At 45.7% G+C, this 18,424-nt stretch overlaps 1 protein-coding gene across 2 annotated transcripts in view; it reads left to right on the top strand.

Moving 5' to 3' along the window:
- Positions 1–18,424, top strand: part of TXNRD1 (thioredoxin reductase 1) — a 71,626-nt gene that overhangs the window by 16,433 nt on the left and 36,769 nt on the right. Inside the window, exons 1-3 of one of the 2 annotated variants that reach the window (XM_075600582.1) lie at positions 14,046–14,236; positions 16,114–16,164; positions 17,843–17,903. In XM_075600582.1, the coding sequence (XP_075456697.1) occupies positions 17,864–17,903 (40 nt within the window). In that variant the 5' untranslated portion in view covers positions 14,046–14,236; positions 16,114–16,164; positions 17,843–17,863. Of the gene's footprint in view, positions 1–3,786; positions 3,966–14,045; positions 14,237–16,113; positions 16,165–17,842; positions 17,904–18,424 lie in introns of those variants that run through there. The other variant, XM_075600581.1, reaches the window with a different exon arrangement.

Here is an 18,424-nt window from a genome sequence, read left to right as displayed (position 1 = left end):
GCACTATTTCTTCTTCTGCGCATACATTCCGCTGCAAGGGATTTGGCTATCAAAAGAGCAAGGATTTGGATTCCATTAAATTGAAAACGCCTTTAAAACCTTGATTTATCTCTGGTAATGAGTCAGACGGCACGTGTACGGAGGATCTCCAGAACGCCAGAGCAAAGATAAACAGGTTCATTCAGCATTTGTTTCTCGGGTGCTTTTGCAAAACATTGATCTTTGCAAAACGTGGATGACAACATCACAGAACGTGCCTCCCAGTCAGGGCCGCCAACAGAAATCATGGGGCCCAGGACAAATGAAAGGAGCGGCCCCTTCCCCTGCCGCCCGCCACCCCCCTCCAACCCATAGCGCACCTACCACAAAAAAATATTTTTGAGCTCGCAACTTTTACTTAACTGTTTTCTTCTTATTGTAATACGGAAAAAAACATTACAATGCAATCTGTTTATTTTTTATAAAAAAATAAAAAAAAAGACAGGTGACTTCCTGCCTGGGTGGGTGAGTGGGTAGGTGGGTGACTAACTGGGTGGATGACTAACTTTCTGGGTGGGTGACTGACTGCCTAGGGGGGTGAATAGGTGGGTGACTGAGTGGGTGGGTGACTAATTGCCTTGGTGAGTGACTGCCTGGGTGAGTGACTGCCTGGGTGAGTGGGTGACTGTCTGCCTTGACTGCCTCGGTGGGTGACTGGGTGGATGGTGGGTGACTGACTTACTTGACTGACTGCCTGGGTGACTGACTGCCAGGGTGGGTGGATGACTGCGTGGGTGGGTTGGTGATTGCGTGGGTGGGTGACAGCCTGGGTGGGTGACTGCGTGGGTGACTGACTGCCTTGACTGACTGTCTAGGTGGTGGGTGACTGGGTGAATGACTGCCTGGGTGGGTGAGTGGGTGACTGCCTGGGTGGGTGACAGCCCTTGACAGCCTGGGTGAGTGACTTACTGCCTGCTTGGGTGGGTGGGTAACTGACTGCCAAGGTGGGTGACAGACTGCCTGGGTGGGTGGGTGACTGGGTGGGTAATTGGGTGAGTGACTGGGTGGGTGGTTGACTGGGTGGGTGATTGGGTGGGTGACTGGGTGGTGGGTTACTGACTGCCTCGGTGGGTGGGTGACTGACTGCCTGGGTGGGTGACTGACTGCCTGGGTGGTAGGTGGGTGACTGTCTGGGTGGGTGACAGCCTGGGTGGGTGACTGACTTGACTGACTGCCTTGGTGGGTGACTGCCTGAGTGAGTGAGTGGATGACTGTCTGGGTGGGTGACTGCCCTTAACTGACTGCCTTGGTGGGTGGGTGACTGAATGACTGCATGGGTGGGTGGGTGACTTTCTGCCTGGGTGGGTGAGTGACTGACTGGGTGACTGAATGACTGGGTGGGTGAGTGACTGGGTGGGTGAGTGACTGGGTGGGTGGGTGAGTGAGTGACTATGTGGGTGAGTGAGTGACTGGGTGGATGACTGACTGGGTAGGTGTGTGACTGGGTGGGTGTGTGACTGGGTGGGTTAGTGGTTGGGTGACTGATGGGTGGGTGACTGACTGACTGGGTGACTGACTGCCTGGGTGGGTGACTGACTGCCTGGGTGGGTGACAGACTGCCCTTACCGGGTGGGTGCTGCTTCCTGCTTCCTTGCCCGCCAGACATGAGGTAGGCTCGGGAGGTGTGGGAGGCTGGGGGGCAAGACTGGGAGCTAATTCTACGGCTGCTGCCCGGGGCAGGAGGCGGGCGCGGGAGAAGCTGAATTGGCGCGCGCGGGGTAAGCTGAATTGGCTCGCAACTGCACTTCCCCTCCGTCCCACGTTGGGATCAGGGAGGGGGGAGCGGGCCCACAGGCAGCAGGCCGGACACCCTACTTCACCGCGCATGCGCGCCGAGACCTCGGCTCTGCGCATGTGTACGGGGGACGCAGGCATTTTTTTTTCTCATGATTTTTATTTTGTTTTTATAAAATGGGCACGGCCAGGCCCTCCTGACTCATGGGGCCTGAGACGCCAACCCCAGCAGACCCCCCACCCCACCTGTTGGCAGGACTGCTCCCAGTCAGTAGTAGGGTTATTTTCCATCAATCAGGCATTTCTAGGATAACAGGGAAGTGTGGCGCATCAATGAGATCAAACTGTAGGATTTTCGAATGTCCATTGCTGCAAGTCATTTTCAGTGGAGGAGTGTGCCACTTCAGAGGACCTGAAGTAAGGATTGACCCATCAACTGCTCTGACCATTTCTTATTGTTCCTTGTGATGTCTTGGTATCTGTGGCTCACAGGCTTACAATGCTTTGGCCAAAGGGTTAAACTAAATTACCCTTTTTCAAGAGAATATATAAGTATTTTACTGTGTATTTTTGTCATGTTGGATGTATGTCATGTTGGATGTAGCATTGGGCTTCTCTGTTGCTTGCTGCATACATTTGCCACGCTCAATAGCTCTCCTTTTTGACACTTATATACATGTATATTTTGTGGGGGCTCAGGGGTTTCCAAAAAGAGCTTGCTGGGGTTCTGTGTGTTGTTTGATGCCTTGGTATCCCCAACATTTTGACGAATAATAAGTCTAACAAGTTCCTGCTCGTGCTGGAATAGATGAGAACGGAAACATAAATGGGGTCATGGTCTTTATACTGTATAATGGCTAGCCTGTAGTGTGTTAGCAGAACAAAGTGGAATTTTTGGTTTCCTAACACTCTGGTGTAAGTTCTTGGGTTTCCTGAGACATTCCCACGCAGAATGCCCTAGTTTCCCGCAATAGAAAACGAAATCTTGCTTTCACTTTCTTTCCAAAGGGATCCCCTGGTTCCCCCTATTTGTATGTGTTCGGGTGAAGGTTCTCTTATATGACCAACATAGTTTTTATGTCGGACTGAATCTAGGCATTCATAAATAGTTCTGGAGTCTTTCCTCCATCTTTCTCTCTTACCTTCTGTTAAACGGTGTTCCAATTGAAGAACTAAATCCCCAACAACCTGTGCTAAAATATCTTTCATCTCATCTCCGAGACCTCTATAAAACAGGGAAGCCCTTTTATATTCAGGTCAAGTGGATTCTAGCACTAGACGATTGAACTGGGTAAGATACATCACGCCAAAATGTCTTTGTTGTCCTGCCGCCGAAGCTCCAGAAGTTTATCTGCTGATTGGACGATAACTCGTCTATCAAATATTTGCTGAAATTCTGCTTTAAACTGATCGATATTATATAGTAGTGGGCTGTCTAAATTCACTAACAGGATAGCCCAGGCGCCTCCCAATTATGATAAAAGAAACGCTACCTTAGATTGGGGTTCCGGAAAAAACATAGGCATGTCTATGGTAGCTAAGAGTGGGGGGGGGAGCAAAAGTACAAAGGGAATAACTAGACAAACTAAAGTTAACTACAAGAAACTGCAGTGCTACATGCAAAGAGCAATGGTGCCAGGGGACAAATAATAAACAGGGGACAATAGAGCAAAGCTAAGGACAGCAAACAAGAAGGTACCTACAAATCCGTGGAACTGGACGCCTGATAAAAAGGAACAGGGTAAGTTGCAGCGTTATGGAACAAAGAATAACTCTTGACCTGTAAACAGAAAGAAAAGAAACTAACAGACTGGGTGGTGTTTTATACCCAAACTAAGATGGCAGCTAGCCTCATGGACTGTTCTGGTTCTAATCGGCACAGAGTCTGAACCTAACGCCTAAAAGTACATTTGTAAACTCTGCTTATTGCAGTGTAAGTACACAATTAGATGTCTAGCATTCTGTCGCATACAAGTACCTGAATGTATTTATTTATGTATTTATTTACTTTAGCTATGGAAGATCACTGCAGTGAGTCTCCAGAAACTACAAAATGCAAAAGGGATGGAAACCAAGACAGTCAATGGAAAAACATAGAGGAGAAAAGTGGTGTGAAACGGAAAATTCAGGCCTACATCAGCACCAGTGATGTTGTGATCTTCAGCAAGACCACGTGTGATAATTGCACAAAAGTAATTTTTCAGGCTTCTTACTAAAATTATCGTTTTCAGAAAACCCTCCAGCATTATGGGAGTTATTCATTAAAGGGCGGTATCGGGCACTACCACGTGGAAACTCCTATTGACTTGAATGGGAGTTTCCATGTGCTAATGCCGGATCAGCACCATTGCGCAGTAATAATTAGCCCACTGCGCCTAAGCTGTTTAGAGCCATTTACTTTTCTTGTACACTATCTACTGTATGTCTGCGTCTCTTTCCCCTAACCCAAAAACAGCAGGCAGCCACTTGTTCGGTCGGACATTGCACTTCATCATCATGTCTTTTCTGGAGAGGCTGATCCCACTAGCTGATGGCAGACATGTGAAGAGAGGGGAGATGAATAACGTGCTTTTGCTGCTTTTAAATATTTTCAGCAAACCGGTTAAAGCGGCAACCCAAGCCGGCGGTTTTTTGTTTTTGAACATTTGTAGGATTAATCAGGGGATCTGCAGAGTCGAACCCCGTTAATTTCAGCTCAGGGGACCCTCTGCTTCAAGAGATACTTATGTCTGTAGTAGGTGCTGGTAGCCGCTCTGCTCAGCTAGCAGGGATCACGTAATGGCGGCTTTTCATAGCAACCATTCCCCGCGGGCCAATAGGAATCTGGGAGTCATCGGTGCTGCTTTCGTGTGACGTGAGAGCTTTATACCTGCCGAGGGATACTGGCACCCCCTACGGAGGTAAGTATCTCCGGAAACAGAGTGTCACCGGAGCTGACATTAACGGGGTTCCGCTCCAGTGACCCCCTGCTTCAATCCTCTGTTAAAATATAACATTTTGCAATTGCCTAGCACCATACTGAACCCTTCTATGGTTCGCATTGGCAATGCAGCAGCAGACACAGACTTCAAGCTTCATACAACTTCACGAGTCTGTAACAAGCAACTAGGACAGTCAGATAGGGCACAGATTGTAACCTTTTACTGCCAGTGAGGGTACACAGGAACTGAAAGACAGAGACACAGGGGTGCTCAACTACAGTCCTCAAGCACCCCCCCTCCCCACCCCCTAACAGGTCAAGGTTTCAGGATACCCCTGCTCCAGCACAGGTGGCTCATTCAGAGCCTCTGATTGAGCCACATGTGCTGAAGCTGTGATATCCTGAAAACCTGACCTGTTGGGGACTTGAAGACTGGAGTTGAGCACCCCTGATATAGGCAATGATATACTCCGATATGCATTTGCACCCTCACACACTTCCAAAGAGACACACAGACCTGTACATGCTTATACATGTTACATGTTCTGTTGAGATTGTAACTGCGGCTTTGTCCTTATATAAGTGCTGTGCCGCTAGCAAAACTTGGCACATTTTGCGAACATGTCAGTTCATGCTTTCACATTCTATTAAATCAATACTATTCTATGCATGGAGAGCTATAATATGTAACCAGAAATGTAGTACAAAATTAAGCAATAATACAGGGAGGAACTAGTTTTAAAATTGCCTCTTGGCACCGCTGATTGGAATGAGAACGAATATAAACTTGTAAAATTGGATGAAATATATTTTGACCTTAAAAAACATAAACTAAAACCGTTAGAAAAAAAACCAACAGATGGCTGAATAGAGAAAACATTTATTAGATAACTAATGTTAACAATTTTTTCTTACGGATGCAAGTTTTCACCCCAGGCTCACCTGAATAAGGCCCTGAAGGCAAACACATACAAACATCAACTACCCAACAATGCTCATCTCTAACCAATATGTGCTGTCTTAATATTTGTCACACATTTTTCATTTTGAGCAATAAGACACCAGAAGCATCAGGAGTTTACATCCTGCGTGCTCGTCTGAGCCAATAACATGACGGGTAACAAGCACTGTACCTGTGGTTAGCTGCTTCATTCATATTCATGCTTACCTGTCTATGACCTTGTTAGAGATATAACGAGCAGTCTTGTCTCGTTGTTCCCGGAGGTGAACACGGGCCATTGATTGTCCTATACAGGAATAGTTTCTATCAAATACTCCTTAAATAATACACGAGATAACCCCTAACAAAAAATATACCGGTAACATGACATTAACAAAAAGTGCACAGTAGAGCAAATTATATTTTGTGGAACAGTTACAAAAACAACTCAATTGTAGCGCATTGGGGACACAGGCATTAAAATAACATACATAAGACACCTCTGTGAGTTAGTCTTAATATAGGCAAATTATTGTTTACTGTGTGTACAATTAGAAAGTAACGATATTTTATTGCTCTTCTCTTGACCGGGTGGTACTAAAGCATGAACAATGTTTATACTGTAAGTCACCCCTATATACTTTGCTAAATATCATGCACCATATTAGTGCAATGTTTCGGAGGTTGGATGATTTCCAAGAGTATCTGAAGTATGGCTAAAATACATTTTCTGGTGCAGAACACCAATATTGGATGTGCTGGAAATCCAAGATTAATAACATTTATTTATTCAAACACGTGAAAAAAAGGTCTGAACAATGATCCCTTTAACGTATTTCGCGCTATAACAGCGCTTTGTCAAAGAGCAGGAAGCAGGTATACAAGTGGTGGTTTCAATACACAAAATTTCTGAACTTGTTATCACAGGGCTAATAGTGATTGTAAACACCTGTATAACAGCCAATAGTCAATTAGCATCTGAAAGGACAGCTCAAACCAGCTGAAAAGAGCATAACTTGGAGAATAAATCAATAATGTCTGATGACTTCAGGGGTATATATATATAATATATATATATATATATATATTAGAGAAAAAGAGAAAAGAAGCGCCCGATCCTTGTATAAAATCAGATAAACAAAGTTTTAATATCTCATGGACAAGACAAATGCACACTTACAATTTGTCTGATAAAATAAAGCATGTTATGGGACCTGCCCATCCACCAACTGAGGACTCCTCTGTCTCTTCTTTGTGTGTGAGTGTCAGTATTGGCTCCAAAAAGGATGTTGCTGTCAGCTGCTGTCTCCAGGGGAGTAATCCTTAATTGAAGCCTTTATTGCGAGTGACATCTGCCTTTGTGTATATACAGGCATACCCCGGTTTAAGGACACTCACTTTAAGTACACTCGCGAGTAAGTACATCTCGCTCAATAGGCAAACGGCAGCTCACGCATGCGCCTGTCAGCACGTCCTGTACAGCAATACCGGTTCCCTACCTGTACCGAAGCTGTGCGCAAGCCTATAGAGCCTGTTACAGATGCGTTATTTACATCAGTTATGCACGTATATGACAATTGCAGTACAGTACATGCATCGATAAGTGGGAAAAAGGGAGTGCTTCACTTTAAGTACATTTTCGCTTTACATACATGCTCTGGTCCCATTGCGTACGTTAATGCGGGGTATGCCTGTATATATACGGTGACAGGGTAGCTCCCAGCACCAGCGTGAGGAGGCAAGGACTTGCCTGAAGATTCTTTTCCGGTTTCAAGTGTGAGAAGAAAGGCTAATGGCGGCCGCATGTTGAGATTGAATGCTCACAAACATTAAGGATTACTCCCCTGGAGACAGCAGCTGACAGCAACATCCTTTTTGGAGCCAATACTGACACTCACACACAAAGAAGAGACCGAGGAGTCCTCAGTTGGTGCATGGGCAGGTCCCATAACATGCTTTATTTTATCAGACAAATTGTAAGTGTGCATTTGTCTTGTCCATGAGATATTAAAACTTTGTTTATCTGATTTTATACAAGGATCGGGCGCTTCTTTTCTCTTTTTCTCTAATAGGTACTGTGGGAGTTCGGTGAGCCCAAGAAGAAGCAGCCTGGACCTTTTGCAAATCAACTTATCATGGACACATGTGGACTTAAGTATTTTTAATATTCACTGCATTTATGGGCTCATATTCGCGTATTGAATTTTTTTTTCATTGCTTATCACATGAACCCATTTTTATATTTGCATTTTTTAGTTAAGTCCCAGTGACACTCAGTGTCATTTTTACCTACAATCATTGGCAATATATCTTTTTTATTGCTTTTTTTTCATTTTTATATGTTATGCACACTTCTTTTTGCTTTTGTGTTTTTATTAAATAGTCATTTTTAGTTTTTCCTGCCAGAATACATTTAGTTATTTTCACACACTGTTTATTGGGCATATCTGCCTGGTGCAAACACTTGCCACATCTGTCAGGGCTGCAGCAATTTAGGTGTAGTGTGTGAAGGGCGCTGTCTATATTTTCTGTCTATATATATATATATATATATATATATATATATATATATATACATACATACATACATACATACATACATACATGTAGAGGTATCAGTACCGTGTTAGCCGAGCTTCAATAATCAAAAAATAAATAGATGATACCGTTCTGTGGCAATTTGTAACATCTCCGGAAGAAGAGATCAGTGTATCTCGAAAGCTCGCACAAATAAAAGCATTTCGTTAGCCCCAGAACGGTATCATCTATTTATTTTTTGATTATATATATATATATACACACACACACAGAAAAAGAAACCTCTTAAAAAGCACTCAGACAAATAATATTAACAATTTTATTATATCAAAATATGAAGGAAAACAAAAAACAGCTGACTGGAAGCCTGCCTAACTAGACTCAATAAATTGACATGGGACAAAAGATAAAATAATAAATAACCCCAAGAAAACTAAGCTATCATAAAAAACAAAACATATAATGAACAAAACCTCAAAAAATGGAACCACTATGGGAACAAAGTGCCCGTAGTGATCCACAACCGGCCGGTCGTATGAAAGAGATAATGAACAATACACCTATTAGAGATAAAAAAGAAAAAAAAACCTCTAAAGGAAAGAAATAAACAGAAAGTGGATAAATATAACAGGCATGCTATACTAGTGTATGGGGCACTGTAATATAAGGACCTATAGACATTAAAGCTATAAATATAGCACATGACAACAGACATTCAAGGTACTTCAGTGGCCCAAACACAAAGGATCAATGGAACATGTACAGGAGAAAGACCCATATACTGCAAAACTGTATAATAACTGCACGATAACAGTAGTATATGAAGATGATATACTTAACTCCTGTATAGCAAAGATGACAAGAGAATCCTGGATTGACGTAACCACCATCACAAAACAACAGCTATATCAAAGGGTTGTCCCAACAAATAATATTGTCCAAATGAAGAGCCAGCAGGCAGGGCCAGCAGCATAAGGTGCCACCAACGCATTTTGCCCACTAAGGCTTCTTCTAGGGTGGTAATGGGGCCATGGAGCATGTCCGGTTTAAAAAGGCACTGCTTAATGACATATTTCGCGCCAAAAACGTCCCACATCTATACACATTAAAGGCTTTGGCTGCTGCGCCCTCGCCTGCGCCTCACGAGTGCGCATACCAGGTCCCAGATAGATGGCGCTATGAACAGGTACGTGCTGCGTCCATAGCAGAGCATATTCTCAATGCTTGAGACGACATAGTGACGTCATGTTCACGCAGCAACGGGAGTCCAATTCCCGCACATGCGCACAACAGACCTCCTGATCAGATATCCGGATATGATAGCTTAGTTTTCTTGGGGTTATTTATTATTTTTTCTTTTGTCCCATGTCAATTTATTGAGTATAGTTAGGCAGGGTTCCAGTCAGCTGTTTTTTGTTTTCCTTCATATTTTGATTTAATAAAATTGTTATTATTATTTGCATTATTTGTCTGAGTGCTTTTTAAGAGGTTTCTTTTTCTTTTTCTTTGTTTACATATTAATTTTATTCCTCTAGCACCGCCTAGCAGTTATTATTTCTGTTATTTTTCAGTTATTTTCTGTTTAGGTTTAAGACAGTGTATTTATTATTTGGTTGCTTGATGCGGTATTCATCTATGTGTATGGTATGATATATATATATACACAAAGGCAGATGTCACTCGCAATAAAGGTTGAAAACCGGTGCTTGTCCCATATAACAATGAATAAAAATGGAGATTCCTTACCAGGCAGACCAGGAGTCCAAGACCACGCAGCAAGAAACGAGACAGCACTCAGAGTAGATATCAAATAAAGATGTATTGAAAAAAAGGCACATACAACCGACGTTTCGGTCCTTAAACAGGACCTTTCTCAAGGGAGTGCTCACCCCTAAGTGACAAAAACCACCATTATATACCCACATTCACACCAAATACAGACAGTGATAGGCTAGTAGCCTGCCCCCCCTCTCTGGATCAGCTGAAAACAACTATGCCAAAAATGAACTAAATGACGTCATTGCTATGCAACCTACAAGACACGGAGTGTCTGTATGGGGGAACCCTCAAAGCAGAGACTAATGCGCATGCGTGTGTATAAGGTATCAGGCGTGAGAGAGTATATGAAAAAAGGTGGGATGGGGGAGCACTGGTGGAAGGCTGGTGTATAACCTGAATAGGGTGTGCAATACTCTGAGGTGATGTGAAGGGTTTTGTAGGTGTAAAATAATTTTAACACTCACACGGCCTTGTGCAAATGCTGTCGCATCAAGGTATCTTTTGGGCTTCTTTTTCTTTTTTCTTTCTTCTCTTTTCTGTCTTCTAGATTCTTTCGCCGCTTTGCGTCTGCGTTCTTCTTCTCCTTCTTCCTTGGTGTGGTCTCACCCTCGGAATAAATACATACAAACAGAATATGTAAGCAATCTGTGATACTATCAGGAATGGAAACAGGGTAGGGATAAATATAGTTGAAATATAACACTCACACGGGCATGTGTGCGTGCGCTCTAAGGGATGGTATCTTGGGGGCAGTTCCACTAGGGGGCAGTTCCACTTCTTAATATTGAGTTAAGGCTCTAAAATCAAAAGTCAAAAGGCCACACCTCAGTATCAGGTAGAGACAAAATTAAAGTGTTACTACTCACACGGCCAAGTGTGAGTGCACACTTGGAAATGGTATCTTTTGTTGCTCCTCCTGTAGTCCCCAGCTGGGCAACGTCCACTGGTACTGATTGTGATTTCTCACCCCCCCAATGGGTAAAAGAAGTTGGACATTGGAAGAGCTGGCCACACAATTGACGAAAACCCATGTATCGGTATAAGCTTCTGCAATTTCTGGAAACTGGTGATGACCCAACTTCCGAGCGCAATGAATATTCAATCGTGAGAAAACATCAAACGGAAGTTATCTTGAAGTAATCCCTTCTTTATATAAAATGGTGAGATATCCCGCCTCGCTTCCCCGGCACTGGTTGGTGTTGGTCTCAGTGTCCGCGCGCCGCGGTCTTCCCGTGACGTGTACCCTGCACGCGCTCCCCTCTCCTACTGACAGTTATCGCCGGGAGAGGGGAGCGCGTGCAGGGTACACTACAACATGGCTTCAGCGAAAACCTGGTGTATACAAATGCCATGGATGCATCAACTGTGGTTTCCTACAGACCGGACAGTCCTTTGTACATCCACATAGTGGGAAATCCATTGGCATTAAGACTGCTATGACCTGTGAGTCGAGATTTGTTGTCTACTTTAGCAAATGTCCTTGTGGCCTTTACTATATAGGCAAAACAAGCCGCATGTTGAAAGAACGCATGGCTGTGCACAGGTCAACAATCCATAAGGAACTCTTGGACCAAAATGTTGATGACGACCTTAAACTCCTTCCTGTGGCGAGACATTTCAAACAACATCGTCATGGCCTTTCATCTCTGAAATGTATGCCGATTATACAAGCGAATCTATCAACCCGTGGTGGGGATCGTGACAGACTGCTGCTACAGTTGGAGGCTAAAGCCATTCACGATCTGAGGACATTGTCACCTTATGGCTTGAATGAGGACTTTAGACTTGGATGCTTTATTTAATTAGTTCAACCTTAACAGTTTATCTTACATTTTTGTCATTTGATCCATTTCTGCCTCCCTTGTATACTTCTGTCATTGTCTTTGACATGGCCCTCAGTATACCCATTGGTCTTTATTGTTTATTATTGTTTCCCCTTTTTTCTCTTTTTTCTTGATTTGTTTGGTTTCTTTTCCACATTTCCCACCTTCCCCTTTCCCATTATCCTTTTGTACTTCCCTTTGTTTTAGTCCCACTGTATGCTGCCTCTCAACCCCCCCCCTTTCCCTTTCCCTCCTTGCCTACATACTCATGATTTTTATATATTGTTTTTATGTAGTTCTTTGGTGTTTACACTGTATTGCGCCCCCTCAGGATGCACTAGCTCTGTTTTCATCTGATGCTCATTCAAGTATTCCGTTTTCCCTCTGGCTGTGCGTTCAGGTTGCTTAGTTTCTCTGGCTTTTATGTGCTCTTCTGTCCCTTCACGCATGCGCAATGGGCTCCCTCTCGCGCTCCGTGATTCAGACTGTCAGCGCACACATGCGCAATGACTCCCCCTGTATTGAATCGCCATGGCAACAATAGACGCTTAGTCTCGGCCCCTGCACGCATGCGCAATGGTGTCCCTCTCGCGCTCCGTGCTTGGGTACATTAGCGCACACATACGCAATGTTCCTCCCCTTTATGGTATCGCTATGACGACACTAGACGCTTTATCTCAGCGTGTAGGGCTACATATACTCTCTCACGCCTGATACCTTATACACACGCATGCGCATTAGTCTCTGCTTTGAGGGTTCCCCCATACAGACACTCCGTGTCTTGTAGGTTGCATAGCAATGACGTCATTTAGTTCATTTTTGGCATAGTTGTTTTCAGCTGATCCAGAGAGGAGGGGCAGGCTACTAGCCTATCACTGTCTGTATTTGGTGTGAATGTGGGTATATAATGGTGGTTTTTGTCACTTAGGGGTGAGCACTCCCTTGAGAAAGGTCCTGTTTAAGGACCGAAACGTCGGTTGTATGTGCCTTTTTTTCAATACATCTTTATTTGATATCTACTCTGAGTGCTGTCTCGTTTCTTGCTGCGTGGTCTTGGACTCCTGGTCTGCCTGGTAAGGAATCTCCATTTTTATATATATATATATATATATATATATATATATATATATATATATATATATATATGTAGAGGTATCAGTACCGTGTTAGCCGAGCTTCAATAATCAAAAAATAAATAGATGATACCGTTCTGTGGCTAACGAAATGCTTTTATTTGTGCGAGCTTTCGAGATACACTGATCTCTTCTTCCGGCGATGTTACAATGAATGAAGCAAGGATAACTTGAAAACAGTGTCTCTTGGAATGTTATCTGTGCTTGTCCTTTGACACCCTCCAGTTACCCTTTGACACCTCTAGCCATAAAACACATCCACACCGGGGGAAGGACAAGCACAGATAACATTCCAAGAGACACTGTTTTCAAGTTATCCTTGCTTCATTCATTGTAACATCGCCGGAAGAAGAGATCAGTGTATCTCGAAAGCTCGCACAAATAAAAGCATTTCGTTAGCCACAGAAAGGTATCATCTATTTATTTTTTGATTATATATATATATATATATATATATATATACAGTGTTCGACAATTATATACATTTACTCGCCCGGGGCGGGTGGATTTAACCCCCGGGCGAGTAAATATTGGCACAAGCAGCACACGTGTATTTTTTAAATTTCCCGCGCTCGCGCTGCTGTTTTTCCCGCGCTCGCGCTGGAGAAAAAAAAAAAAAAGCCGGCTCTCTGATCACTGCCTTCGCTCCGCCCCCGCCTCTCAGCAACTTTCCCTCCTCAGCTCTTCCACTCCTCCCCCTTCCGCCAGCCAGCCCCTTCCACACCTGTCTGCCTCAGGCCCCTACAGGGCCATCTGTCACCCCCCCTCCCTCCCATCGGGCCATCCGCCCCCCCTCGCATAGGCCATCCACCACCCCCTCCCATCGGGCCATCCACCACCCCCTCCCATCGGGCCATCCACCCCCCCCTCACCCCAATCTCTCCCGGCCTCCGTGACCCCCCCCCCTCACCCCACGCGTGCCTCTCCCTGCTCTAAGCAGGGGAAATCCCCTCACCGGAGCCTCTCCCTGCTCTAAGCAGGGGAAATCCCCTCACCGGGGCCTCTCCCTGCTCTAAGCAGGGGAAATCCCCTCACCGGAGCCTCTCCCTGCTCTAAGCAGGGGAAATCCCCTCACCGGAGCCTCTCCCTGCTCTAAGCAGGGGAAATCCCCTCACCGGGGCCTCTCCCTGCTCTAAGCAGGGGAAATCCCCTCACCGGGGCCTCTCCCTGCTCTAAGCAGGGGAAATCCCCTCACCGGGGCCTCTGCCTGCTCGGTCTAAGCAGGATACTGCGGTGTCGGCGTCCCCCTCTGGAGGGGGCGCGGCCCCTTGCAGAGGCCCTCCTGCCGTGCGGAGGCCCCCGCTGCCATGTGCGACCACCTGCCTTGCGGGTGAGTGTTTGTGTGTGTGAGTGACAGACTGTGTGTGTGTGAGTGACAGACTGTGTGTGTGTGTGAGTTTGTCTGAGTGAGAGTGGGTGTCTGTGTCTGTGAGTGTGTCACCCTCTCTCCCTCTCCCTGTGTCACCCTCTCCCTGGGTCACCCTCTCCCTCTCTCCCTCTCCCTGTGTCACCCTCTCCCTGTGTCACCCTCTACCTCTCCCTGTGTCTCCCTCTCCCTGTGTCACCCTCTCTCTCCCTCTCCATGTGTCACCCTCTCCCTTTCTCTCCCTCTCCCTGTGTCACCCTCTCCCTGTGTCACCCTCCCTCTCCGTGTCACCCTACCTCTCCCTGTGTCACCCTCTCCCTCCCTCCCTGTGTCACCCTCTCCCTGTGTCACCCTCTCCCTGTGTCACCCTCCCTTTCCCTGTGTCACCCTCTCCCTGTGTCACCCTCTCTCTCCCTCTCTCTATGTCACCCTCTCCCTGTGTCACCCTCTCCCTGTGTCACCCTCTCCCTCTCCCTGTCACCCTCCCTCTCCCTGTCACCCTCCCTCTCCCTGTCACCCTCCCTCTCCCTGTCACCCTCCCTCTCCCTGTGTCACCCTCCCTCTCCCTGTGTCACCCTCCCTCTCCCTGTGTCACCCTCCCTCTCCCTGTGTCACCCTCTCTCTCCCTCTCTCTATGTCACCCTCTCCCTGTGTCACCCTCTCCCTGTGTCACCCTCTCCCTCTCCCTGTCACCCTCCCTCTCCCTGTCACCCTCCCTCTCCCTGTCACCCTCCCTCTCCCTGTGTCACCCTCCCTCTCCCTGTGTCACCCTCCCTCTCCCTGTGTTACCCTCCCTCTCCCTGTGTCACCCTCTCCCTCTCCCTGTGTCACCCTCTCCCTGTCCCTGTGTCACCCTCCCTCTCCCTGTCACCCTCCCTCTCCCTGTCACCCTCCCTCTCCCTGTCACCCTCCCTCTCCCTGTGTCACCCTCCCTCTCCCTGTGTCGCCCTCCCTCTCCCTGTGTCGCTCTCCCTGTGTCGCTCTCCCTGTGTCGCCCTCCCTCTCCCTGTGTCGCCCTCCCTCTCTCTGTCACCCTCACCCTCTCTCTGTCACCCTCTCCCTCTCTCTGTCACACTCTCCCTCTCTCTGTCACCCTCTCCCTCTCTCTGTCACCCTCTCTCTGTCGCACTCTCTCTTTCTCTGTCGCACTCTCTCTTTGTCTCTCATTCTCTCAGTGTGTGTGTCTCTCATTCTCTCTCTTTCTCTGTGTGTCTCTTTCTCTGTGTGTCTCTCTTTCTCTCTGTGTGGGTGTGCCGCTCTCTGTGTGTGTGTGGGTGTGTGTCTGTCTCTCTCTGTCTCTCTCTGTCTCTCTCTGTGAAGCGCCGACGTCCAGACACTGGTTAAGGGGTTCAGGAAACTAGTCATTCACATCTGGCTTTTATTTCTAGATCCGACATTGACACACACACACACACACACACACGACTAATTGTAGTATAATGTAATACAATAAATACATTTATGTCAAAAACGAATGTTGTTCTGACTAGGAATTTATTAAATGTATTTTATTTATATATTTTATTTTAAAGCGGGGTTGGGGGCGGGACTAGGGGCGGAGTTGGGGTGGGACTAGGGGCGGAGTTGGGGGCGGGACTAGGTGGCGAGTAGATTTTTTGGTTGGGCGAGTAGATTTTTGGGTGATTTGTCGAACACTGTATATATATATATATATATATATTTAATAACGATAATAATATTATATATTAGTCATGATAACCTCTCAAATTTATATATGATAATATGTGATGCTTCTGTCCGGAAGTCAACTAAATGAATATAGTAATCTCCACACTAGAATACCTGTCATCCTAATTGATATTGTGCTGTTCTCTTTTCAGCTGGGTTGAGCTGTCCTTTCAGATGCCGATTGACACTTCGGTGTTATACAGGTGTTTACAATCACTATTAGCCCTGTGATAACATGCACAGAAAGTTTAAGTGTATTTAAACCACATTTATATACCTGTTTCTACTCTTTGACAAAGCGCTGTCTAAGGCGAAACGCGTTAGAGGGATCATTGTTCGGACCTCTTTTTATCATGCGTTTGAATAAATACATTTTATTACACTTGGATTTCCAGCCCATCTTAGGCCGCGCTTATAGTGCCGGCGCCGGCATCGCGACGTCGCCCGAAAACAAATACATTGCCACTGCCGCATGCGCTTATAGTGCGCGCGACGGCGACGGAGAGACGTCACGGAAAATGAAAGCCGTCAAAATTTGATTTTTCAAGGGCTGTCGCGTCACGTGACGGCCCTTTAACACATCAAATTGCTGGAATCCCGCGACCCCGCCGCCCGGCGAAATGTAACTTTTGCCGGTGGCGACGGCGATGGGTGACGTCACCCACCGTGTCCCCGTCGCCAACGACGGCACTATAGGCCCGGCCTTATTTTTCGGCTGTGCACTGCCATTTACCTGCTTTTTCATTAAGTTTTGGCATAGGCTAAAGGTATCATCACAATGATGAGTAGAAATGTTCTGTCAGGAAGAACTAATAAACACAGAATAGAAGAGTAATTGAATAATTTTTGATCTGGGGGGAAATGTTGACAAATCTCAACTAAAAGGCCAACCACTAAAGTGTATCAGGTGATAACATGCAAATACTGGGCATTAAAATTGTGCAGTAACAGCTACCAAAGTTATGACTTCGGACCTCCTAACGGACCTATTTGCAGCAACCATACAACACCTTTCAGTGACCCAATTCACCTTTCACCCCAAAAAATGACACAAGGTCTGGATTTTTTGGGGGGGGGGGGGGGTGGAAGCTACAGTTTTTATTAATAAACACATTAGCACAATAATAATAATAAGGGATTTGCCAGGCTAGGCCATACCGAACCCATGCCCATAGACAACGCCGACTGCCAGCTCAGCCAGTAGCATCACATCATAACCTGAATCTGCCGAACAAACCCTTCAGGCCAGCCGACCCTTCCAAATCCCGGAGCCCTTCCCCACTTCCGATCTTTAACCCTTGTCTGAGATCCCTCTGAGTTTGAACCTAAGCCATGCTGGTCTGCCTAGCAGGACACCCCCACCCCAACTACCCCCAAGGCCACAGCTGTGACATACATTTTTTCCGGAGCACCATGGAAACCAACAATCCCTGCTCTACCATTCTGAGCAGGCCAAACAATACCGACCTTTGTATACCTCTTGTTTTTCTTTATTTTAATTGTTGTTTATTTTTTAATTGCAAACATAAATACAATATGTAACACAAACAAACCCATACGTACACCACAAACGCGGGAGGGAAACAATTTTAGGCCAAAAGAAAAGGGGTAAGGTTTTGCCCCCTAAGCTCCCCTTATATCCCAACTCCTGTTGTCCCCTACTGGAGCCAGCCCCCCCCCCCCCCAACACCACCAGTCCCATTTACCCACTACTGGCCAAGGGCTAGACCCCTTCTGACCAGAGTCATGTGCCCTTTGCCCTAAGGCTCAGGCGCTTCTTAAAACAGGGGGTTAACTCCATGGGATAAGATTTACCTTGTGAAATGTACATGATGCAAACATAACTGAAGAACAATCGCCTCTCCTTTGTTCTTCATGTAGGTTAAGGACTTTTTTGACACAATGGATCTTCCATATTTTGCAGTGGAGGTTGACCAAATGGGTAAGGCGTTCATTATTTGTTTGGGGGGAAACCTACTGTATAGACATCAATTGGGATTTTCTGCCTGCTTTGCAGTACTGTATATAGAATTGACCCCTAAGAGAATGGGCTTCAGAGTAAGTCAACTTGAAGTGTGTTACAAATATGTGAAAATCCCTGTTTCATCAGAGGAAGTATAGACAAGGAAATGCAAGTGACATTGTGTTAATGAGGATATATTTACACACTGTATATATTTTGCTTTGTCATGCTGTGTATCCTATTAATGTCACCTGGTGTTAGTGATGTAAACCTACCAGGAAGTTATTTAATTATAGCCCTCAAATAGTAATTGTGCTCAGGTTAAACCGGTCGGTATTATGTGCCGTGGCTTACTCTCTTCGCTGAAAGAGAAACCCGCCATGTATTAATTCTATAGGTTGCAAGGCCCACTGGCAACACAGGAGATCTTTATAAATACAATTATACACTTGCAGTGTTTACAAATTGTACACATTGTCTTTGCTTTTCTATTTTGGAAA

Source organism: Ascaphus truei, chromosome 5 (assembly GCF_040206685.1).
Source record: "Ascaphus truei isolate aAscTru1 chromosome 5, aAscTru1.hap1, whole genome shotgun sequence".
NCBI classification, from domain to species: Eukaryota; Metazoa; Chordata; class Amphibia; order Anura; family Ascaphidae; genus Ascaphus; species Ascaphus truei.
Note: the sequence above shows the minus strand (reverse complement) of the source record. Positions and strands in the feature narration are given on the sequence as shown.